The 26,854-nt window shown below is 37.3% G+C and overlaps 1 protein-coding gene across 1 annotated transcript in view; it reads right to left on the minus strand.

Moving 5' to 3' along the window:
• Positions 1–22,013: 22,013 nt before the first annotated feature.
• Positions 22,014–26,854, minus strand: part of LOC142339429 (uncharacterized) — a 71,255-nt gene continuing 66,414 nt past the window's right edge. Inside the window, exons 11-12 of the mRNA XM_075389455.1 lie at positions 23,907–24,044; positions 22,014–22,358 (exon numbers count right to left, since the gene is read on the minus strand). Of these exons, the coding sequence (XP_075245570.1) occupies positions 22,048–22,358; positions 23,907–24,044 (449 nt within the window). The 3' untranslated portion in view covers positions 22,014–22,047. The remainder of the gene's footprint in view (positions 22,359–23,906; positions 24,045–26,854) is intronic.

Raw genomic sequence — 26,854 nt, forward strand, 5'->3', positions numbered from 1 at the left:
AACTCTCGTTGTCTAATGACGGTACCAGTGATTTCGGTTATGCAACTGTTGTAACAGCGAGTTTTAGTCGCCTCGGAGTTTGATAAATCTTGACGGCAGTAACAATCGGTTTGTAATATTCATTAACAGCGACACCTTTTCAGTCAATTAGGGGTTTAATAGATTTTGGGTAAGATTCGATAAAGGTATTGTAAAGGTTAGGACATTCATATAGCATCCTAGTAGACCAAGAAACTTATTGCCTCGATACGAGAGCGATTGCACCTATGTATTGTGAACAAAATCCGAGAGGGCGGCAAATTTTACGTCGCAATGTATAGAACGATTAAAAATTAGGCCTTTGTTGTTATTACTTTAGAGAAAGTAAAAAAAAAAGAATTACTGAAAAAATCTGAAGCAGTAGCGAGACTGTGTTCTGGTATTAAACTATCCTTTCCGCTCCTTTGGTCCAGCCACTGTTGCTGTAATGATGGCGCGAAAAAGGTTTTCTAAATATTAGTCTTATCATTTACACATTGTCGTACCCGGGTCGAGATTTTTTCAGCGCTGACAAGCGCTGAAAAAAATTTTCAGCGGATAATTTTACATAATGTGGGATTTATCTGGGGAAACTTTCAGCACATTCACCGCCTATCTTACATATTTTCAACGCTTTCTGTACACAATTTTGGCATTTTCAGCTCTTTTCTTACATATTTTCAATTCTTTTGAGTTTTTTCTACTTCTTTACATACAGAAGCAGCTCCAGAGCAAGACTAAATAGCAATGCACTTGAGCAGTCCAAATTGAAAACAGTGGATATCAGCCAAAAGACTTACGTATTTTGTCAACTCTTAAGATAAAGCCGTTATCGCAGATGGAGTATATAGCCAATTTACTTGATTGAGTAAAACCAGGCAGTTTAAGCATAATTGTCTTCCTCTAGTTAGATAAGGTGAAACTGTGACAACTTTTCAATTGTTATGTTTTATATTAAAAAAATGTGAATAACCATTAAAAGAATAGCGCAGATTTTTGATTGGTTAATGGCTCTACAAAATTGCAGATGAGGAACCGTACATGCTGACTACGTTATAGTCAAAAGTGAGCAATAAAATAGCACGTAAAGCTCTATATAAGGATTGTACTGAAAGCGCTGAAATTCTCTTTTTTTCTGAAGTGCTGAAATTATATAAGAACTGTGCTGAACGTTTGAAGTGTTGAATTTATGTTGCCAATGTGTTGAAAAATGTGCTGAATTCGTGTATGAGACATGTTGAAATTATGTAAGAAATGTGATTAAAACGCTTAATTCGGGAATTTGGAAGTGCTGATCTTTTTGTACAAGAAATGCTGAAAAATGTGCTGAAAGTGTTTAAGGAATGCGTTGATAAGTGCTGAAAATATTTCTATTCAGCACATCCAGCGCCCAAAACTAAACTTTCAGCACATTCAGTATATCCCTTACAAAATTGCAGCACATTCAGCGCATCTCTTACAAAATGTTCCTCTTACACCCACTCACATCTCGACCCGGATATGTAATGCTTGAATATTGGCACACGATTAACATCGCCATCAAGAAGATACCATAATTTTAAGAGGGCGATAATAACCGTGCGGTATTGTTTTTAATCAACTCTCATTGCGATTATAACAGCTGCATAATTTACATCGCACTACAATTCATTGGACTCTATCCTTCCGCCGCTCTTTGTATAGGAACAATGGCAAAAAGGGTTGTCTGAATATGAAATAGAGTTTTGTCACTTTTGTGCAACTGTTGCTATCGCAACAAAAATTGATTAACTTATTTTAATCACAGCAAGAGCTGATTTTTGACACTTACTACACGGTTGCTTTTGCCCAGTCGAATTATTCTGACAGCTCGATTCTGCCGTGGAGTGTGATAACTTCTCGATGGCGATAAAAACGAGTGTGGTATTAAGCAAAATTTTGATAGTTTCTTTTCCGAGCTTTCATGTGAGTCAGAGTGACTTTTCAACAGAAATTAAAAGAGATTTTGACAACATAATTTTTCTTATGGGATTCAATGAATAAATCTATTAACATCTATTAACATTTTTTTTTGTTTTTGCTTTATTATTCGCTAGTTAAATTGTTTTCTGCCAAGTCATACGGATGACATTGTTTGATATTGGTTTTGTTGCCCAATAAGATTTGGTTCCTAGATGGCAGTTAGTCTATTCTGGTCTTCAAATGTCAATTATTAACGGTCAGTTTCTAGCAAGGCATTTATATGAATCACGAATGACTAACTGTGTTACCTTAAACTGATTTTCAAGGCTCCACTTTGAAGCATTTCAATTGATTTTCGATTAGTATATGAATAATTTCAAATGAGCACTTTTGCCTATTTGTAACCAAGATCACTTTCGCCAGATTTAATTTTTGCCTAATACTCAACCCCCTTCAAATATACCCAAATGGAGGTCAGTCTCAAGCCACTACAAACAAAATGATAGAAGAAAGGCCCGTATAAGATCAAGATTCTCATTGTAATTGTTCATTTTTGTCATGTTTTCTTCCATGACCGCTATCCCATTGATGATCTTACCTGAGTCACATTTTGTCACATTTTTTATAAGGCGCAATAATGTTTCAATGAAAAGCAATGAAAAGCAATGAAATGCAATGAAAAGCAGCTGATAGCCGAGTCCCCGGACTCCTAATATTGTAAATAATGGCGGCTTCCAAGGAACCTTTATGGTCACCAAGTAATTGGCCATCTTTAGTCTCCAAGGAACCTTAAAAAGTTCATGTGGAAGCTGAGTTTTAGTTGTTCGAAGTCTCTGGCAAAATCGAGGCTGCTATCGAATCTATTCTGTTCCCCCCCCCCCCTCCCAGCTTAGTGACCATAAATCTTTTATGACCCCCAGGCGCACGTGCTATTATCGTACATAGTAACTTGCTATATAACAACATATAATTTGTAACTGGGGGGGGGGGGGGTCATGAAAGACACTGGGGGCCAAAACAGAATAGATCCATGCTATATTAAAGATCTTGCAAGACACTGGTGTAATTATCTTTAACCTTGCAAGTTTACCAACAGAGTTGGAATAGGAGGGTTATTATGCCAAGGATCCAAAATTTTTCTTAACTTGCGTATTTTTTAAAGAGCCTCCAAACAAAATGAAGTAAAGCCCTCCTTTACAATCTTGGCGTTTTCTTGTCATCGCTTTTCTTTTTTCATGTCATCAGTCTTCTTCCAAATTTGGTCACTTTCACAGATAGGAAGTTCGTGGTGTTTTTTGGGTAGTGGATGAGAAAACAGCTGTCAGAGTACTCCAATATTAACCGGCCTTATGCCATTTCCCGCCAGAATGCTTACAGGTAGGTTGGTTACAAAAATCACGATATCTATTTCCAGTAATTATGCAGTGTTTTTTATCACCACCAGTTGCAAATTATATGTTATATACCACGTTACTATGTAAGAAAATAGCACGTGCGCCTGGGGGTCATAAGAGATTTATGCTCATTAGGCGGGGGGGGGGGGGACAGAATAAATCCAAACCGCGAAAGCTAATGGTCGCTAGATGCTTTTTTCTCACACAATCAAAGGATGTTGCGAAAAGACGATCGAATCTTTCAGAGCTAAACAAAGAGACGGTAGCGCAAAAGTCTCCCGACTTTTTCCAAATTTTAGCAATTTCGCGTCAAGACGTTTTCAAACAGTTTTGTACAAACATCCCATAACTCATTATTCGGGGGACTGAACTTATCTTCATTAGAAAATTCGCGCCAAAAATGTACTCTTAGAGCAGAGAAAAGTCGGTGTCATTGATGTGGCACAGAAAATATAAGAGCGAACTAACTTAAAATTTATCTCACAATGCTTTTCAACCTCTTCAATTATCTAAATACATAACTGCAGAAAGCTGTTAAATCTTAACAAACAATTTTAAAACTTTGGTTTTTCTTGAAAAATAATTTTCAAATATTATGAATTAAAGAAAAAACTTTCCAATTTCGTCGGCGCAATTTTAATATCAATAGTGCTCTTTTTTAAAAACTGAGTTTAAATGTTTCCAAGTTTTTTCTGTACAGGCTACATGTCATTAAAGAATTTTATTCTCGCTGCACAAAGATTGCTTTTCAGTGTTTGCGATAAGAAAATGCAAAACTGGGAAAATTTTCATAAAGTTGCATAATATTGATCAATTTGAGAAAAAATGTGTACAATTTTTTTTAGTGGGTGCCAAAGACAGCTTCTTGGAACAGTTGCTTCCGCATTTATTATTAAGAGTTAAAGCTTCAGACACAGAAACTATTCTACTTTTTGCTTCAGACGCCCAGAGGGAAAAAGAGAAAAAGTTAAATTGGTTTACAACTTCTGTTGCGTTTCTTTAAACCGAAGTAGCATTTTTCAAGAATGACCAACCAATCTATTTATTTATATAGGCGCTGGTAATTTGGCAGTTTTCAGCGCTGAGGAGAACTAAAAGCGGCCCTTTATTGTTTAATCCAGCTTCGTTTTTTCAAACATCTCATCAAGAGACCTCAAGAAGCCTCTGTCCAAAAACACGTTGTTATAGCTATCTTTGCATAGATACCCGAACTCAGATGCAAACAAAAATTTCTCAACAAGACACAAGTTTATCGAAGAGTAGATCTGGGACGTCATTTTGTACATACTTTCCCGATGTGGCGGCTGAGCTTACTAACTCAATTAACAAAATGAATAGCCAAGGCCATTTCAAGCCTAAAAGCCAGAATAGCGTGACAACCGAAAATTAATGTTACATTCTACTGAAGCCATACGGATTTGTTCATTTTGTTCAACAATTATATTTAGTAACTATTATTAGTACACAATCGTCATTTATGAAGTAAACTAAAACTCCAACTCAACTACCGCAACTATCACCAAAGTAGTATTGCCAATTATGCACAAAGTACAAGTGAACAAAATTCACGTGAAAAAGTTAAAATAGCTTTAGTTTTTCTCGACCCGAATCTGGCGAATAGTCAATAAGAAATTTCTGAGTTTACCATACTATCATCAACAGCTATGGCTAATGCACTGAAGTCGTAGAATTTCGAATTTGAAGCTTCATTCGGAAGAAAAGACGAAATTCACTACCAAATTGCATCAGATTCTTTGCGATTGGATTGCAAATCAACCTGTTATTGATACAGAATATTCGACAAAACTTCTTCATGATTAACAAACCTTAAGACATCAAGTTTACACTGAAAAAGTGACGTTATGAAAAAGTGTTCACATTCTGTCGACATCTTTATCTACAACCAGTCAGAGATGCGATTTTGACATGTACGGCAGTATAAATAGAGCTTGAAAAACTACCAAAAATCAGTTGAATCTCATTAATTTTGTCTTATTAAACTGACATACAGTGCGTATTGAAGCTCACTTTCTTGAGCTGTAAATTACTTGTTATTGTGTCTTGTTTCTGTAAATCATATTTGTGATTGTAAAGTTTTAAGTTTACTTTGACTTGTGAAAAGAGAATTTACTTTGGTATTCTCAAAGTTTTTATCTGAGGAACGAAGTTCCTAAAAAAGAGAAACTTTGTGCAAGGCTTAAAGTCAGTTTCTCTAACTGGCTTTAAAGAAGCCTACAATAGTTCAACATTGGTGTTATTTAAACCAATAGAGAGACTTGCTAACATTAATGAATTAAATTTAATTAATTAAAATTTATTGTTGTTGTTCATTTACATTAACTTTTTCTGACTGTTTTTGCAATCTTTGAGATAGAAAGCTGAAACGTTGGAAGGCTATAGCCAAGTTATAGGACTACAAACTGTCGGAATTAGAATTTGCCAATCTGGTTTATAGTCTGGGTTATTAACCAAAACTCAACAAAAGTTTGGCTGTTCCAATTTGAATTAATTGGTTATTCCGAGAGAAACAAGTTTGTTATTCAGCAAAGCTGAGCAATAAGTTATCAAGAGGAATTGAGTATCAAGTAAAGCAATGGTAATCTACAATATAGCAAATTATACCGTTCACAAAAGTTAACTGAAAAAACACAATATCCGGACAGATTTGAAACCGCTGAAACGAACTGGGTGGTGTAAAGTTTTCCTTGACTTTGATAGGAGAGCAGCCGTTACATTTGGTCCACCGACCCGGACAGAAGAAGGCAAACTGCTGTCCAATCTGACAAAGAGAGTACCGAAGGCACCACCCAAAGAAAATCAAACGAATCATCAGCGCAACGCCAGTGAGAAAGAACGAAAGGTGCGAGTTCAATTCACAAAACACGTTGAAGAGTTGACCTCGCTTAAAAGGAACAAGCATAGCAAACAGCAAACAATCAATTCGAGCACAACCAGCAGAGAAGAGCTTCAATCAGGTACAGCTGAAAGGTACGACAAAAAGCTCCAAGATTTACTGAAAGAATTAACACTAAAACAGGGATTGGCTACAAAATAATTGAAGATTCAGATCGACCCAACAAACTAAAGGTCCTCTACCAACAGACTGTTCACCTTCTAGAGGAAGAAATAGCCAAGCAACTGCAGCGTCGAAACAAGTTTGTGCCCTATCAACCTAATTTCGTTGAAGAACATCTGAAAGAAACAATAAAGTGCAAAGCAAGTTTGGATTATCATTGGCTTGCATATATAAGCAAAGACCCGCAACCAGCAATGAATGAAGAGCAAAGCAACACATCTCAAGCAGTGAGCAACAACGAGAGCAAAAACAACTACCCAACGGACAACCCAGTTTCTCAAATAGTGCAAAATGGAGCAACAGCAAGCAGCCAAGATACTAAGAATGTTTCGGAAACATCTTCAGCAAAGCAAAGGCGCGAGGAAAAGATGAAGAAATTCGATGTTGAATTCGGAACCAAGATGCATCTAGAACAGGCACGGTTCGAGCGGATGAGGCTAGAGCAGGAAATTCATATGAAGGAAGTGGAAACCAGGCACCAACTACTGGAGGAGGAGCGCGAGCTAGAGCGCAAAGTGAAGAGAACAGCATTAGAGAACGATGATGCTCGTTCCCAATCAACTGGTGCTCCAGACAAATTACCCTTCAACTTGACCTCAAAGAAGAGAGATGTCTCAGACTGAAGCAGCAAGATCTACAACCTTTAACACAAGAACGAGCAACTGCTCGCTTCGAAGCCACCCCTGAAGTGAACAGGTATAGTCACTTCTCGCAATATCGAAGTTCACGAGACCGATCCTCAAGTGTTGAAGACCGAGATGATTCCCCCAGAGCTGGTCTACGACACAGCAGTGGGTACGCAGGTAGCAGTAGCCTACCTAAGCTGAAGTTGAACAACTTCGACGGAAACCCTCTCGAATGACCGGAGTGGTCTAGTATGTTCATTGCTACAGTGGATCAACGACCAATACAGGACTCAGAGAAGATGAGCCATCTGAAGACTCTACTGACAGGCAAGGCAAGGTCAGCAATCTCTGGAATGGGCTATTCTGGACAGTTCTATGGTGCTGCATGGAGCATTCTGGAGAAGAAGTTTGGAAGGCCTCATGTGATCATTGATGCACAGCTGGAGAGTCTTTGCAAAGCAACTCAGGAGAAACCTCACAACTCAACAGGTCTGATCAGTTTCTCAGTTATTGTTTCGAACTTTGTGATAGCGCTCAATGAGTACCAGCAGATTGGCGATAAAGATGAAGATTGGTCTGATCTAATTATGTTTAAAAAGTGGCTATCTAGGATAGCATTTGTGCACGAAGGGTTTTCAGTTTTCAAGGAGAGCCAAGAGAAGAAGAGCAAAGAAACAAAAATAAAGACAAACGGTTCTCAAAAACATCGAACTTCAGTGCAAGTTCAAACGTGAAAGAAACGAAGCAAACGCAAAGTGATCACTGTTTGCTAGCTGATGGAATTCATAAAATATGGAACTGTCCACTATTCGAGAAAATGAGTGTGACTGATTGGTGCGCAGGCGTGAGGAAGCAACGCTTATGTTACGGATGTCTGGGCAAAATACATGCAATCAAAGATTGTAAATTCAATGCGTGCGGCATCAACGGATGCATCAAGAAGCACAATCAATTGGTACACTCAGAAAATCAAATGGACGAGGTCAATCACGCAGTCAACGTAAGCGCAGCAACAATCAACCAGAGTAACGAAGTTACTAGCTTTCTTCAGATAGTTCCTGTCTCAATACAGAGCGGTGGCAACAGGCTGAACACATACGCTTTTCTCGATAGTGGATCAACTGTTTCATTCACCGATCAAAGCGTGCAAGAGAAGTTACGAGCCCACGGCACGGATGTGACGCTCAACATAGCTGGCATACATGGAACAAAGGACCTGAAGACGGAAAAGGTTCCTCTCAAAATAAAGGGACTACATTCAAAGGTGCATTCAATTGAAGCGTTTGCACACCCATCAATCTCCTTGAGAAACATTGACAACAATTACAACAAGCTGAAGAAAAGCTTCAATCACTTGAGTGTTCTACCCAACAAAAGCTTCAACATGATGGAAGTTGGCATCATCCTTGGTCAAGATGCTTATGAGCTACAATTCCCATTGGACTACAACATACGAAAACGAACTGAACCTTTCGCCGTTCTAACAGAGCTATAGGATGGGTAGTCAGTGGACCCAGGACGGGCAAAAGAAGACAAAATGTTTGTCTTTTTGCCTTCACTGAAGATGTGAAAGTGGCTGAGAATATCCAAACCTGGTGGGACATAGAAATTTATGCTTCCAAAATCAACGTCGTCAGTCAGTCAAAGAAGGAACTGCAGGCAAGGAAGATGCTAGAGAGTACGACGAAGTTCACAGGCGAGCGGTAAGAAGTGGGAATGCTCTGGAGTGAACCAGAGCCAAACCTACCGAACAACTTCAGGGTCAGCTTTACTCACTGGAGCGAAGATTCCAAAGGGACCCAAAACCTGAAGAGTTTGTATCAACAGTCAATAGATACAGATGTAGAACAAGGATTCGTAAAGATATTGGACGAGTCTGAAGTAAAGGGCACCTTCGGGATATAATGGTATTTGCCACACCATCAAGTGCTAAATCCGACCAAGCCTGGCAATGTAAGATTAGTTTACAATGCTGCCTCAAAGTACAAAGAAGTATGCCTAAATGATAAGCTACTAGCAGGACCTAATCTGCTACATGGGTTGATAGGAACAATATTTAGATTCCGTGAAGGACCAATAGCCCTAACAGCTGACATCGAATCGATGTTTCTTCAAGTGCAATTTCCCGAACAGGATAGAAGTTGCTTGAGCTTCTTATGGCGTCCAAGAACTAACGAACCTGTTCAGATATACGAATATCAGCGTCACGTGTTTGGAGCCAAGAGTTCTCCAACTTGTGCAAACCAAGCTCTCAAGCGAGTGGGACTGGACAACGAAAGAGAGTATCCAAATGCAACAAAGGCAATACAAAACAACTTCTACATGGACGATTTTATCAAATCAAAAGAAACAGCGGAGGAAGCAATTGAAGTCTTCAACCAACTACAAACTCTTCTCTCACGACATGGTTTTGAATTGAAGAAGTGGATAAGCAGTAACGATGCAGTCACCGAAGCAATCCCAGAAAACTTGAAGTCAATCAGCAGTACGAAGCAAGTCGAAGTGGAACCCAATACAGAGGGATCCTCAGTGCTAGAACTACAATGGACCGTTATTGATGACAGTCTTCAAGTATACAGAGGTAAAAACAAGGAAGTTGAAGCACCTATAACCCAGAGGAAGATTTTGTCATTGGTATCTTCAGTATTCGACCCGATCGGATTGTTTGCTCCGTTCAGTGTTCACATGAGACGACTTCTAAAAGGCATCTGGACTACGAATGGGCCACATTGGGACAACGAAGTTGAGTCTGGAGACGAAACAGACTTCCTGAGATAGAAAAAACAACTTCCAATAGTGGCTGAAACAAGCATCGATAGAAGGTACTTCAACAGCGAGAGGGATAAAACCGAACTTTATGTGTTTGCTGACGCATCTGAAGACACGATATGTGCAGTGGCCTGTCTACGTTCACAACCAAAAAATACTCAGCTGACTTAGCATTTGTCATTGGAAAACGTAGAGTGGCAACGATGAGACATTTTTCAATACCCCAACTGGAACTACAAGCGGCAGTCATGGCAGTGAGGTTGAAGGAAGAGATTGTCAAGGAACATGAAATGAAGATAAATAGTTGCAATTTTTGGTCAGACTCAACTACCGTATTGCAGTGGATACACAGTTCCCATCGTAAACAACAAGTGTTTGGGGCCAATCGAGTCGCTGAGATACTAGATACAACTGATGCTTCACAGTGGAAACTTGTCAGCGGTGTCAACAACCCAGCGGACATTGGCACGAGAGCAATCAACATTGAGGAACTCAAGAGCAGTGAATGGCTCGCTGGGCCGGCCTGGTTGAAAAGAGCAGAAAGTGAATGGCCAGAGCAGGTGAACCTAATCTTTGCAATAGATGAAGAGAATATACCTTCATCAGTCTTCATGATACAGGCTGAAGAAAAGAAAACTGTTGTTCAGTGGGAACGATTCAGTAACTTTAACAGACTTGTGAATACAGTAGCATACCTACAGAGAAAGTTGAACACACTCAAACCAGCGACAATCGTAGTCAGCATTGAAGAAAGAGAAAAAGCAAAGGCAACTGTCTTTAAACTACTACAGCAAGAACAGTTTGGTGAAGAGATGAAATCTCTCAAAGCTGAAAAGGAAATTCCAAAAGGCAGCAAAACTCTACAATTCTAACCTTTCCTAGATGAAGAAAGACTTATTTCGAGCCAAAGGCAGAATAGGCAAACGTCAGTTGGACTTCAATGCAAAGCATCCCATACTGTTACATTGGAAACATCACACGGTTGAATTATTCTTGCGAAACGAGCACAAGGAGAATCAACACGAAGGCACTGAGCAAGTAAGAAAGATTGTTCAGCAGAAGATGTGGATCCTAGGCATACGAAATGCCTTGCGATCAATCAAGAACAAGTGTGTAACCTGCAGAAAGAGCAGAGCACAAACGATAGCACCAGTAATGGCAGATCTACCCGAAGAGCGGTTAGATGCTTCAACAGCCTTTACAAATGTTGGAGTTGACTACTTTGGCCGTTTCATTGTGAAGATTGGCCGCAGAAGCGAAAAGCGATGGTGTTATCCTTTTACTTGTCTAACTATGAGAGCGGTGCATATAGAAGTGGTACCCATGTTGGACACAGATAGTTGTCGCAATGCAATAAAGAGATTTATTGCACGAAGAGGCAAACCAAGTACAATCATCAGTGACAACAGAACGAAACTTGTTGGAGCTGAACGAGAGTTTGCGCATTATGTTGCAGCATGCAACAAAGAAGGGATCGAAGAACATCTAATTCAACGAGGAATCAGATGGAAGTTCAACCCACCTGCAGGACCTAACTTTGATGGTGAATGGGAACGGTTGGTGAGAAGTTGCAAGAAAGCAATATATGCAGTGCTGGGGAACAGATCAGTCACCGAGGACGTTCTTTCAAAAACGATGTGTTTTGTAGAGCAGATGATGAACGCAAAACAGTTGACTCCGTTCAGTCAGTTCAGATGTTAATGACTTCCCTCAGTCAGTTCAGATATTAATGACTTAGAAGCATTGACCCCAATCACCACTTGCTTGGCAACAGGAACCTTTGTTTACCCTACCAACCATGCGCAGAGGAATTGGTTGTTCATCGAAAGCTCTTCCGACGAACTCAAGCATATTCAAATCTCATATGGGACAGATTTCGGAAAGAATATCTGCCAACTCTGAATAATCGACAAAAATGGCGATCTACGGCGAACGAAACCCTTAAAGAAGGCGATCTCGTTTGGTTGATCGAAGACAGCGATAAGCGTGGATATTGCCATCTAGGTCGAGTTACGAAGACCATCGAGTGGTTTGACGGTGTGATTCCATCAGCGATAGTTCGAAAGAACGACGGAGCTTACAAGAGACCAGTGGTGAAGCTCGCCCCAGTACTACTTGGAAAAGATGATTTCGCGATGGAAAACAGGGCCAGCGATGTGGCGGCTGAGCTTACTAACGCAATTACCAAATTGAATAGCGCTTCAAGGCCATTTAAAGCCTTAAAGCCAGAATAGCGTGCCAACCGAAATTTAATGCTACATTCTACTGAAGCCATACGGATTTGTTAATTTTGTTCAATATTTATACTTAGTAACTATTATTAGTACACAATCGTCATTTATGAAGTAAACTATGACTCCAACTCAACTACTGCAACTATCACCAAAGTAGTATTGCCAATTATGCACAAATTACAAGTGAACAAAATTCACGTGAAATAGTCAAAATAGCTTTTGCTTTTCTCTCCCCTAATCTGGCGAATAGTGAATAGGAAATTTCTGAGTTTACCATGCTATCATCAACAACTATGGCTATTGCACTGAAGTCGTAGAAATTAGAATTTGAAACTTCATTCGGAAGAAAAGACGAAATTCACTACCAAATTGCAACAGACTCTTTGAGATTGGATTGCAAATCAACTTGTTATTGATACAGAATATTCGACAAAACTTCTTCATGATTAACAAACCTCAAGACATCAAGTTTACACTGAAAAAGTGACGTTATGAAAAAGTGTTCACATTCTGTCGACATCTTTATCTACAATCAATCAGAGATGCGATGTACGACAGTATCAATAGAGCATGAAAAATTACCAAAAATCAGTTGAATCTCGTGAATTTTGTCATATTAAACTGACATACAGTGCGTATTGAAGCACACTTTCTTCAGCTGTAAATTACTTGTTATCGTGTCTTGTTTCTGTAAATCATATTAGTGATTGTAAAGTTTTAACTTTACTTTGACTTGTGAAAAGAGAATTTACTTTGGTTTTCTTAAAGCTTTTATCTGAGGAACGAAGTTCCTAAGTAAGAGAAACTTTGTGCAAGGCATAAAGTCAGTTTCTCTTACTGGCTTTCACGAAGCCTATTCTAGTTCAACATTGGTGTTATTGAAACCAATAGAGAGACTTGCTAACATTAATGTTAGAAAATTTACTGTTGTTGTTCAGTTACATTTACAGTTTTTCCGACTGTTTTGCATTCTTTGAGATAGAAAGCTGAAACTTTGCAAGGCTATAGCCAAATTATAGTGCTACAATTTGTCGGAATTAGAATTGCAAATTTGGTTTAAAATCTGATTTATTAACCAAAACTCAACAAAAGTTTGACTGTTTCAATTTGAATTATTTTGTTATTCCGACAGAAACAAGTTTGTTATTCAGCAAAGCTGAGCAAATAGTTATCAAGAGGAATTGAGTATCAAGTAAAGCAACGGTAATCTACAGTATAGCGGATAATACAGTTCTCAAAAGTTAACTGCAAAAACACAATATCCGGACATTTTTGAAACCGCTGAAACGAACTGGGCGGTGTAAAGTTTTCCTTGACTTTGATAGGAGAGCAGCCGTTACACCCGATGTTATGAAATATACGCTTTTTGTCCAAAATATGGACAAGATTTTTTACCTCTGCATTTTTAAAATAAAAATGATAAAACTTAACGTTAGTTTTAGTTACTGAATGCAATAATAGACCCGCATTGCTTAAGGCCCCCCGCCCCTCACATTAGTGCTTATAAATCATGATCCAAACTTATGTATTTCTCTGGGGAGTTAGCCACAAAGCCCACCTGGTAACTCTTACCATGAAATTATAAAACTAACGATGAGATCTCAATAAGCATGCATCCTTTTAAAGTTAAAACAGCAGCCTAAGATGCACCAAACCAACAATCTGACTGAATAGGAAGGCTAGTTAAAATTCTTCGGCCTTCAGATATCATTTTTTTCTTGGAGCCCAATAGCTGATATAAAGGGTTCCAGTCCTCCTCATTGCCACAATACCAAGCTTACGAGAATCTTGAAAGATAGATTGACCCATCTCAGTTTTTTCCATTTTATGTCTTTTTCAATCATTTACATAAAAATAATCCCAAGACAATTTGCGTTCTAAAATTGTATTCTGCGTGCGTTTTTTAAAAAAAAGCAACTATGAGAAGCATCGCTAGTGAGAGCAAATATAAAATAAAATGTGTGACTGTGATCAGGCGAACATTTAACCCAAGAGGAGGTCCCAGACCGATATCATCTCTGATCAGATCGTCTCATGTCAAATAACATCTGATCAGAACTCCCCCCCCCCCCCCCCCCCCCGTGCGACCAAATACATTTCTTCTCCGCCTCAAAGGAGCTCAGAATGACCTGCGAACAGACTCAAGTGCATTCGAAATTGTGCCTCAACACACTATACTACACTTAAAATGTTCTTTGATCAGACTATTTTGCGCTTGAAATGTTCTCTGATTGGCCTATCCTTCGCAGAGAAAAATATCCAGGCCATCCTGCTTTGCACCTTTGAGCTTTATTACAGTGTAAAGAATGAAATTTAACGTCACTTTTAGATCCTGTTCGCAATATTAGAACAAACTTGCCTAAAGCCCGGCCCTCACATTACTGCTCAAAAATCATAGGGAAACTTGTATATTTCTGTGCAAAATTAAAAACAACTTACCGTGCATTTGACAAGGAACGCCAGTTGAACCTCTTCAACCATCAGAAATCAAATTTCTTATTAAATCTCAAAAGCAGATATTAGGGGTTTTGATGCTACTCCTTAGATGCTACAAGAATCCAAAAAGATAGATCGCGAAATCCTATTTTTTGTTCCGACCCCTCTTGAGGGGGGGGAACTATATACTCAACTGGGTTTTTTTTTGTTCAGTCAATTTTGGCCGATCGATATATTCATCGTAGAGATTTGAGACTGGTATCATTAGAAAGCTTGTCCAGCATAGAATATAGAATTAAAAAGATTTTTTTGACTTTCGTTTTTGACAGGGAGATATCGAGTATTAAACTTTCGAGAAAATAGAGTGAATTCCGTTGATTTCATTCACCTTTTTTCGGAATTTTTGACTAAAATTTCGCCAATTTTGATAAAATTTAATAACATTTTTCATGAAAATGTTGTTGATTTTACATTTAAAGACAAAATACATTGTCGGCTATTGTATCTTTTTGTCACAAATTCTGGCTAAAAATTTCACAAAATTCAGACTTTTTCATCAAAAACAGCTTGAATTAAGTTTCTTTAGTCCACTCTGAATAAATTTGCAGGAAGTGCACACCCAAACACTACTAACACAATCTTGGTAGAATAAAAAGGGGGCTAATTCTGCTTCATTTTCCGAGTGCTCTGAAAACAGAAGTTTGCCGTTTTTTGCTAACTTCATTCGTTGATTATCAAAAACGCAGCATTTACTTTTGATTTTTTAACAAACAAAATATCTATATCAATGACATTCCGAAAATTAAATATTTCTGATGGACAATCCACACTAGCAGGACTAGTTCTGTACCAATCTTGGACCGTTGCAATCCAAAATTAATTCGGATTGTCATCAGTCAGTTTTTTATTAAAAAAAATTGGATTTATATTTTTAATATTAACTAAATAACAGAACATTTCAAATCAAAGCTCACTAGTGATAGGTCCTTTTGGCTTCCTAATTAGCTTAAAATTGATTTATCTAAATGATTGCTTGAAAGCTTATGGTCGTTTTGACTTTGGAAATATTTGAATTTTAAATAAAAAATGGCTTATTGAATTTTGCCTACATTTATCTCTTACATTGGTCAACTTGTAGCTTAGTGTCAGCAATCAAAGAGTGCTCCTTCTTTCTGCTAAATTCATATTTAGTCTTTATTGCGGTTTTATGTCTTAAATTATGGTGTTCTGGCTTTGATACTACTAGATTTCACATACTTTTTTAATATTTAGGTATTTACCCATTTTTCATTTTTTCTAATTTTGTCATATTATCACGTTATTGTCAGTTCATATATCACATTTTTCGCGTTAAAAATAACGCACAATTGGAACTATTTAAACCTTTAAAGATATAGATTGTGGTTCTGTACCGCTTCGACAATACATTCTCGAAGAATTTAATTGATATTTTTAATTTTGTCTTCAAGTGTCCTTCTTACTTTGTCTTTTCAGTCGTATTTAATTTCCTGTACAATGACCAGGTTTAATTTGCTATTCCTGGAAAGATAGATGAATCGACGTTCTGATATTAGAAGATAGATAATGGCTTTCATGACTTTGAAAACAATTGTTTTCCAAATAAAAAAAAAACATTTCAACTTCGCAATTTTGTTCCTTTTTTTGCCTGTTATTTACCTGGTCTCGTTAATTAAAGGTTTAAGATGACAATTTTTTGTCAAGGGATTTTGTCAAAATGGATTGAGGTCATAAAATCTAATGTTTTTAAAGAATTCGTTATGAATTTACTGGCTTCGACAATTGTTTTTCACAAAAAAAAGTAAATTAATTTCTGATTTTTGACATATTTGACGTTCTTTTGAAGACGTAGGACATGTTCTGGATAATTGCAGGTCATGGGGGCTTCTTTTGGAAGAATAAACGAACCTATTCAATTTTTTCATTTTGTAATTAATGGCTTTCCTGTCTTTGAAAATAAATTTTTTTCGATAAAACCAAGTTTTCCATAATCTTGTATTTTTCTTTTTAGCCTAATTGTTACCTAGTTTCATTAATGAGGGTTCACATAATACATTTCAAGGGAAGGTGTCAAAGGGGATTGCTGTCACAAAATCTAATGTTTTAAGAGAATTTGTTATGACTTTACTGGCTTCCACACGGGTTTTTCACAAAAAAAAGTAAATAAGTAAATGAATTTTTGTTTTTTGTCATATTTGACGTTCTTTTTGTAGACGTGAGACATATTCTGGATAATTGCAAGCCCCGAGGGCTTCCTTTGGAAGAATGGACGAACCTATTCAACTTTTTCATTTTGTAATTAATGGCTTTCATGTCTTTGGAAATAAATATTTTTCGAAAGTAAATAGGTATTAAAAATTTTTGCATTTTTTTGTCTATTTGTTGCCTGTTTTCATTGATTAGGGGGCATATAATACAGTATCGGTGTTCAAAGAAGATGCAATCGAACTTATTTTGGGGGCCAAAGTATGGCTTTACGGCTTCCAAAGCATTTTCTAGCAAGTTTTAATTGATTTTAAGTTTGTTGTCTATTTGTTGTTCTTTTTGTAACTGCATAAAAAATTGAATACCAAGAGTTCTTAAGTCCTTTCTATAGAAGCATTGGTAATTGTGAACCTATGGGATATTTTAGTTGATTCCTAATGGTTTTCATTACTTTGAAATTAATTGTTTTTTTAAATTCAGCGAATTTTCTAACTTTAAAGTTTCTGTTCTTTTTTGTTCAATTGTTACCAAGCTTTATTATTTGTTACCAAGCTTTGTCTATTTTCAGTTTTATCTGACGCTATTTTGACTTTGTTATTACGTTTTGTTTTTTAAAACGTACAAATTTTTTGATGTAATTAATGTTTGTTGTTGTTGTTTGATTTTGCCGTTCGTCTTCGCTCGCTTTCTTAATATCGGCATATCTCATCAATCTAATGCATTATTTTTTACTCCACTGAGTTATTTGCTTCGGAGGTTATCTTTTCGTTCATACACCAGTTTTTTTTTGAAAAATACTTGAATTTTTTGTGTTTTTCTATCTTTTCCTCATTTGATAGACAATTATGCCAAAATTGTGGATGAGCAGGGTCGGAACTTTATGTGCGATCGCACATTACCGAGCCGCCTTGTTACATTTTATATCGATTTGATGTTTTTATATAAATTCTCGAATTTTCCGGTGTTTTCTTTTATAAAATTACTATAAGGATTACTTTCTTTGATGCAAAAAAAATCCATAACTTTATCCAAAAGGTATTTTTCAGGCAAAGTTTGCGTTCTAAAAACAAAAAAATTTTGTGTATTCAGTTATACTCCTGATCGAGTAGGTAGAGTTAATAATCTTGCAATCCCGATAAAAATCGCTCAAAATTGAGCAATCAGGAGAAGCATTGTTAGACATACCGGCCATTTCAAAAAATTGTGACTGTCATCAGCAAACGTTTAACCAAGAATGAGGCTCCAGACCGACATCATCTCTGATCGGACCGTCTCTATAATCTTCTGATGTTTTTTATTAAATTGATTTTGTCGATGCGCAGAATATGTGTACATTCAAATATTTCAACTTTTTAAGAGTTTTCAGTCTAAGACTAGGTCTCTAGGACGTAGGACGTTTTTTGCCGCTAAAAATGGTTATCTTGCATGATTCTTGCAAGCCGAATGGTTATTTTGCAAGATCCTTGCAAGTCGAATGGTTATCTTGCAAGATTCTTGCAAGTCGAATGGTTATCTTGCAAGATTCTTGCAAGTCGAATGGTTATCTTGCATGATTCTTGCGAGACGATGGCTATCTTGCAAGATCTTGCAAGAATCTTGCAAGATCTTGCAAGATAACCATTCGATTTCGACTGGGGTAGACACAAATGCTCTCAAGATTTTTTCTGCGCTGCAAGAGCACTCAAATACACCTCTTATCATACTCAAGGACGCTTGGAATGGCTGGCCTCTGAGCAGGCTCAAATGCGCTCGAAAGCTTTTTCTGATCAGACCCCTGCACCTTGTGATGAGACCCAAGTGCGCTTGAAGATCTGTGACTACACTCACGTGCGATCGAACAGACTATCTTGCACTCAAATTGGTCTTCTATCAGATCAGACTATCCTGCGCTTGAAGTGATCTCTGATCAGCCTATTCTTCTCTTGAAATAGTCTCTGACCAGGCCATCCTGGGTTGCGTTCAAAAAAGGTTTCATAAAAGGTTGCTTTTCAATACCTGTATAATAAATTCATTAATTGAGGATTTTAGTTTTTGCCAAAGCATTGGTAAAACAAGTATTCAATTAGGTTGGATACATTTTGCCTGTACAAAACCCAAGCTGTGAAACCTTGCTTTTTGTTGTTGGTCGTCGGTGCAAGATTTACCTGATAGCGAACAGATTTTTACAAAAGCGTCTTTCTCGACGATTATTTATGCCTTCTTTTAGAGGTTAACGACTCTTGTTAACTGCTCGACCACTTGGTTTTGAACAGAGCTAGTAGACTTTAATGAAGTCTCTGGTTAGAACGTACCTCCTCTACTGATGGCTTAATAAACAAAAAATACTTTTAAACTATATCATTTTGTGCTCGCGAAATTCTCTGATCGGGCCGGCTCACTTGCACTCGAAGTTGTTTCTGATCAAACTCAAGTATGCTCGGAGCTGTCACTAGTCGAGATCAAATGCACTCAAATCCGCCACTGATCAGACTCAATTTCGGGTCCTACTAATCCCATTGAAAACCCGATTGTGTGGGTTTTGATTCATATAATAAATCATCATCAGAGTGACGAGGGGCCATTAATCCGAGTGTTGCTGTGATTCTAAACTTGGACTATGACTTTCAACTGATAACTAATGGCATGTCAAGGAGTTCAAAAAGTCGACTAAGATTATCTTACCAAGTCATAAATTAATTGAAATCGTTTTATTGCGTATTTTAGGATATCCAGGCCAGGTAACTTTGAGCACAAATGCACAGGTATGTGCCCGACTGATATTGATTAAACGTGATTTTGTCTGGGATCTCAGCCAGGGAACTCTTTGGAACATTTTGCTCAGAGAATTTTTAAGATAAGTGAAAATAAATTGAGCAAAGGATTTTGTGGCACTAGGTTGTTTTTAAGCAATTATTGTGAACAGGTGCGTCTTGGTATTCTTTGGCAGAATTTTAATTTGATCTTTTTCAGTTTTAGCTAGAAGAATCTTTTGTCGCTTGAGCTAATCAAGCTCACTTTCTGTCCGCGGTAAATACTTTTCTGAATAGTTCTCTCAGGTTAAATCGCGTTCGCTTGAGAAGACAGATATTCATTGTTTTAAAGAGTGATCTTGGACCACCCTTTCTCTCCCCCTCCCCCAATTTCATCCTCTCCATGAGGCTAGCCTCCTGGTTCTAAAGCTGGTCACAATCAAAGTCAACCACTTGCTTGCCGTTCGCAATTCGTGGACGGTAGCTGGTTATGTTATTCGTCTATCGCATTTTGTTTTTTATCCAACTGCGCTGACTTTAAAAGCGAGGAGACCTATCTGTGTGATATTGTCAAAAAGTAGCTTGCAAGAAAAAAACAGCTGTAAATGTCTCGCTCGTAGCTTTTAACGTCCTTTTAAATTCGTCTTACAAAACCTTTCACTCCTACCTTAGTTTATTAGTTTCATTGAAGAAAATGATTCACATTTTCACTGAAAACTTCCAAAAACTCTATTTTTGGAAATTATTTTGGGTGGAATTAAAATTTCAAGTTTGTTATTGGAAATAAATTTGTATTTGTAAAGATTTTTTTCAAAAAAAATCAAATTCTTTATGAAATTATCCAAAACTCAGATCACTAGACAAATCAGAGCATATATACAATTTTTAAATTTCAATAGGAATTGAGTATCCATAAAGACCAATTCAAGTGCTGAAAAGTTATCCGAAAAAATATTGATCTAACTTTTTTCCGTTTCCAACCACTTTTTCTATATTTTACTGACCTTTCATCTTGCTAATGTTTCTGAAAACTGGAACATAGTGCCACAAAAGTTTGGAACAATTATTTTCACGCGCCTTAAATATATTCTGAGGAAATTGTTCCAAAGAGTTCCCTGGCTGATATCCCAGACCAAATTCACCTCTGATCACTATCAGTCGGGCACAATCTTGTGCATTTGTGCTCAAAGTTACTTGGTCTGGATATCCTCAAATACGCAATTGAATCTGATCAGTGGTGGATTTGTGGGTATTTGATCTCGAGCAGTGACTGCTCCGAGCATACTCGAGTTTAATAGGAAACAACTTTGAATCCACTTATATGAACTCTTATTTTGTCTTGTTTCTGTTGTTTAGGTTGCTCAGTTCGTAGAAGGAAACCCCAACTCATTTTTAAGTGAAGGCTACTAAATTTGAACATTAATAAATTATTCATATTTAACAACCATTTGCATTATTGTTTGAGTCATATCTGAGCTCATTTCTTCACGATTAAGCTGTTGTTTCGGTATTTTCAAATTTGATACATTTATATACATATTTCCTATATCATTTGATACATATATCTTTCCCATGTTAAGCTCCCAGACGGAAGCAAGTATGTCCAGAACAAAGATGAACGCACGAGGGTGGCATCAAAGTTACATAGTCCAGAAACATCGAAATTAACTGGAAATACTCCATGCCAAGTTTAATTCCGTTAGAAGAACTCCTCGACCTGACAAACTTTCCGCACAAAAAACACAAAAATTTCTATTTCTGGAGGAGAATGGACAAATATCCCGTAAATGCACAAAAATTTTCCGAGCGCACAAGCGTCTCGACGTTTAACGCACGAAATTGTGGTGAACGTAGAAAATTCAAGACATCAACGCACGAAAATCTGTTACATTACACGCACAAAATTTTGGTGAATGCACGAAAGTCTGAACACGAACGCACGAGAGTCTGGAGAACGCACGAAAGTCTGGTCATGAACACATGAAAGACTAATGGATCTCAGCTTGGGTTGCCTTCAATTTGTTCAACTACCAGATTACTGAGTTTACATAAAGAGGTCTCCTTTTGTGGGATCTCTGGCATTGATATAGACAAACATAAGCTCAGCAGATATTTTTTTCCTTTCATTGGATTTGTATTGCAGCGGTAGAAATAAAGAGGATATACAGTTACAAAAGGTAATCGCAAAAACTGTAATACCCGGACCGATATGAAACCTCCGAGGTACACTGCCTGGCGTAAAATGTTCCTTATCAGAAATGTTAGAGCAGCCATCACAGCTTACAAGACGATCTACAGAGTTTGCTTAGTGACTATTTTAATTTAATCTATTCTTGAATCCCAAAATTTATTTATCACAGTTTGGTACTTACTCTGCGGCGCAGTGTTAGATGCATGATATTTTCCGTTTGTGCCCCCAGCTTAGATGACGCATACTATTTGCACCCGCAAGAGCACGTGCCATTTTTTAAATAATGAACTGATTTGTAAAGGCACGTGCTCTGTAGGAGGATGCATAATATACTGGGGCACGAACTTAAAAGATCCCACATATATATTGTCAAAACTCAGTACTCTAATTTAAAACTAATAGCAATTTATTCAGATCCATCCTTTCAGTTTATAGAATTGTTTCATATCCTCGTCATCGACAGACTTCCCGTTCACATTTGCATAAATCCTCATCACTAGATCCATGCAGTGCTTGTCAATCAGGATCTCAATGTACTTCTCCAGGATGTTGATGCCCCCAATTTTACCCCACTCGCTTATGTGGAACTCCAGCCTAGGGTCGTCCCCTGGTTTTGGGTTGTGTTTTGTCACCAGGTGGACTATCTCCCCGTGCAGATAGGCGTCATCGAAGGTCCCATCCGAATGGTGGAAAGGGTAACGGCAGTAAATGTCCACAGCACCTGTAGAACATATCATGTTAGTTGTCATAATAATGATCTGGTATTTTGTGCACCCCCTTTCCGTTACAGAGCACGTGCCATTATATAGTAAATCATTATGTAAAAATGGCACATGCAATGGGGGAGCAAATACTAAGCACACACAAAACTGGGGGGTGCACAAACGGAAAAGAATCTAATAAAAAAACCGGGCGAATTGCTCTCAAACGCCGGAACGACCGGTAAACGGTTGGCGTCTGTTGTAGCCAACTGGGTTATAGGGATGCTAGCATTAGGGTAAGTGATGGGGGCAAGTTTGGGAGAGCCGGACGTCAGATGGATTAGAGTGGACGGGGGGAGTGTTGAGGGGTAGGGTGAGTGGAGGGGTTTGATTTAGGTGATCAAACTTTTAGGATTTAGAACAGCCCTTCATACAAAGAAACTGTCTCCTCAAAACAGTTTCGTTGAATCACGTACTTAGAGACTAGCAAGGCGTAAGGCTCTAAGAGGGCTGCTCGGCCTCTTAATTTCCTCTGGTCTTTACCTGTTTATCCAGTCTTCGAGGACAAAAAAGTTAAGAGGTTCAGACAAAAAATTGACCAAGCGAATGATCGCTTAAAAAAGGCTACAGGGCTAAAAATAATTGCAACGAACTTTGTTTGAGAGCGATAAATAATAGTTTCGGTTCTGCATAATTGCAGAGGAACAGACGTTTAGGCATTCATCACAGATTAGGCCTTTCAATTTGTAATGGACTTAATGGAAACCTGGTCTCCGTTGTTTGCTTTTATTGTTCCTCGCATTTCAGCCGGTTCTTTTTACGAGTACCATTGCTCTCTTTTGGTGGCATTGGCCACTTCTTTTGCGACAGGATTTTTCACGAGGTAATAAAAACAGCTGAAAAATGGTAGATTATATGTTTTTAAAAATCAGAAAAGGAACAGATAAATAATTCACCACTATTTTGATTAAAATCTCAGCTTTCCATTTCCTCAGCTCGTCAATACCTCCGAAGCTACTAACTCCGACTGCTATCTCCAAAAACATTATGGATTATAAAACTAAGACCACGAATAATCTATTCAACTGCAACGCTCATAGAACCAACAGATACTGCCTCACCAAATACTACCCACTAGACTTGTGACAGCCACCGGATGGTATATACGCCCAAAAGAATTACCAAGTAATTGAGGTTGTGGTAGGTTAACACTCTAAACTGTGGCTCTGGATATAGTTGGTTCGATTACTCTTAGCCCTAAAATATTTGTTGCTGTTGGCGGCTGGGGTCGAGGAAAAATGGGAATAATAAGTGGTGAAAAGTTGTTTTTTTCACCACAAATTTCGTACATAATTTTGCGGTGAAATTAAGTAATTTCACCGCTAAATTCAGTGGTGAAATTATGTAATTTCACAGCTACCAGGCGATAAAAATTTTTTCATACCGCATTCATCGCCTGATTTATGTAACTGTATGCACCGGATTCACCGCTTATCTTACAAAGTTTTCCGCATTAGGCGCTTATCTTCGACCCGGGGGTAGAGTGGTGAGTTGTTACAGAGACTAACCTAATGGATCCTGCTTTGAGATGAGGTTGCCTGCCTCGATATATGCCTCGTGCAGCATGGGTGCCATTGTGAAAACTTGTTCGTAGTAATCACGTGCACTCTTCAGGTCCTTCAGATGGCCCATACACCTGGCCAGACCTATACAGAGTGTAGTTTGATTAACTAATAGGCGATTACATTGATATTGGATGCAAATTAGTCTGCTTTTTCCGTGATCAACATTTTTCTTTTTACGAGGAATTACTCAAGCGTGTGAAAGCTTTATAGTCTATTTCAACTGATCGTCATTTAATACCCGAAAATCTTATGTACAAAAATGCTCCATCCCAATTAATGAGGAATAAGAACTCTATAATCAACAGGTGTTTTTTGTTCAACCAATTATGGCCGATCGATTGATTACCTGTAAACAGAAGTTCTATTATGATGAGTTATCGAGGTTTGAAGTTTTCTGGAAACTTTGAGGGAATTTTTCTGTTACTTATGCTTGCATTCCATTGACAGAGGAGTTTAAGCACCAATTCATCAATTTCAAGAAGTTGTCCAAAATTTGTCTACTAGTTCTCTCAGTTTATTCTGCTTTGTAGCCTAGCATAAGAACAAACATATAGTCTCAATAATATGCGTTTGCACATAATGTTGCGACCCCGCTCATCCAAATTCTTGGTCTAAACATCTACCAAATCACGCAGATATAGGAAATAGTCAAAATAATAAGGGTACATCAGGCTTTTAAATTTAATTTCAGGTTTGTTCTCAAATTAGGGTAGACATAAATATCAGTGATGTTAAAACAAGTGTGCTTATTTATTCTTCGACTAGAGTTAACAAAAAAAGAAACGGGGTAAAACAATTGACATTTAGTTGAAAAAGAGGGTCCATGTTGACAAAAATTTCTCGAGCGGAAACTATAATGATTCGAATTTGATAACACCTGATTTCGGCAAACAACAGAAATTTGACTCTGATGAACCTAATTTTATCCAATTTTCAAACCACAGCATCCAAGGCATCCAGCTTGAATAAACCCTATCTAATATGATTGCCATTTCCATTCTCAAAAAAATATTGAAAGATTGGCCAAAACCTATGAAGTATACGGAAAAAAATAACGTGAACAACACAAGCTTGAATTCAGCGAAATATCTGTTTTTTTTTTTGTTTTTTTTTGTTCAAGGAACAGATATTTCAAAAAACGTCAATAAATCCTATTGTCGTAACTAAAATATGAGAAAACGAATCTCTATAAAAAAGAAACACGCAAAGGCTACGAGTTGAAATCCAACAAAAAGAAGACTCAATCGAAATGTAATATTTTCGAAACTACGTTAGAGTTTTAGAGCAGAGAAAATTTAATCAAAAATAAATGCGAAGAGAAACTGAAAAACGTAGAGAATTTAAAACAAAACTGTCTTTGAAATATGATGGCGCGGAAAAGAAACAAGGAGGCTCAGCAATGTGCGTTCGCACAAAAAATGCCGACCACGCTCATCCACATAAATGTCTACCAAATGAGTAGTAGTATTTTTCAAAAAGAGATGTTTATGAACAAAAATATCGCCTGCAACGCCAATAACTCATAAATCTATGAATTAAAAAACTGTATTCGATGGAGACGATCAGGTACTATTAAGAAAGCAAGAAACGACAAACAACAAAATCTATCCACAAACATCAATTATATCCAAAACTTTGTGTCCATTTTTTTTTTAAAAAATTTTAAAAAGTCAAATAGCGTCAGTTAAAACTGAAACCAAACAAAAGACCTAAAAATCAGAAGAAAATACATGGGACCACTCCATAATGACGCTCGGTAACAATTTGACAAACAAGAAAACATCAATGCAAAATTGGCTTACATTTTAATAAACAATTAATTTCAATGTAATGAAAACCATTAGATAGCAATTCATAAACCCTACATGTTTATGATTTCATGCAACTCTACAGGAAAACATTAAGACCTGTTATTATTCAAATTTTTATGCGGTTACAAAAAGAACAACAAGAATTCAATTAAAACTTGCGAGAAAACGCTGTTGAAGCCGTGAAGCCAGATTTTACCGGACAAAAAATGTTCAATTTAGCTTTCCTATATCGCCAGTAATGTGTTATGCAACCTCTCATCAATGAAAAAGGAAACAAGTTGACAAAAAATGAGAAAAACAGCAAAATCACAAAATTCAGTAAAACTTTTGTAGCTTTCGATAACACTTACTTAGAAAATCATGAAAGTCATCAGCTACAAAGAGAAATAATTAAATAGATTCGTGTTTTGTTTGTCTGGGGTAAGCGCTTGATTCCTTAAATTATGCAGATTATGTCTCACGTCTAGAAGAAGAACGTCATATATTGTCAAGAATCAAAAATTGGTCTTGTTATTTTGCGAAAAACCCGTGTCGAAGCAAGTAAATGCATGACAAGTTCTTTAAAAACATTAAATTTTGTACTTTTCACTTCCTTCGAGGACATTAATGTCAAATTTGGCCTTTAATTAACGAGACTAGGTAACAAAATGACGAAAAAAAAAGAAAAATGCAAAATTAAGGTTTTTTTAAACAATTGTTTTCAAAACCGTGAAAACCATCAACTATCTACTATCAGATATAATCTAATATCAGATTATTGACTAAACCATTCGACAAAGAAAGCCAAGGAGATCTGTCATTTTTCAGGAAATTTTAAAGGACTAGGCACTACAGTTAAAGACAAATGTGAAAAATTAAATTAAGTTCTTCGAGAAAGGGGTGTCGGAGCCGTTTAAACCATAGTCTACGCCTTTAAAGACTTTTATCCAAATAACTGTGTCTTATTTGGAACGTCAAAAATGCAATATGTTAATTTTCATTAATGTGATAATGTGAGAAAACGAGAAAAAACGTGAAAGAGCCAATGCTTACAAAATCAAAAAAAATTGTGAAATCTAGTAAAATCAAGGCCAGAGAATC

The sequence above is a fragment of the Convolutriloba macropyga genome, chromosome 5 (genome assembly GCF_964194025.1).
Source record: "Convolutriloba macropyga chromosome 5, txConMacr16.3, whole genome shotgun sequence".
NCBI classification, from domain to species: Eukaryota; Metazoa; Xenacoelomorpha; order Acoela; family Convolutidae; genus Convolutriloba; species Convolutriloba macropyga.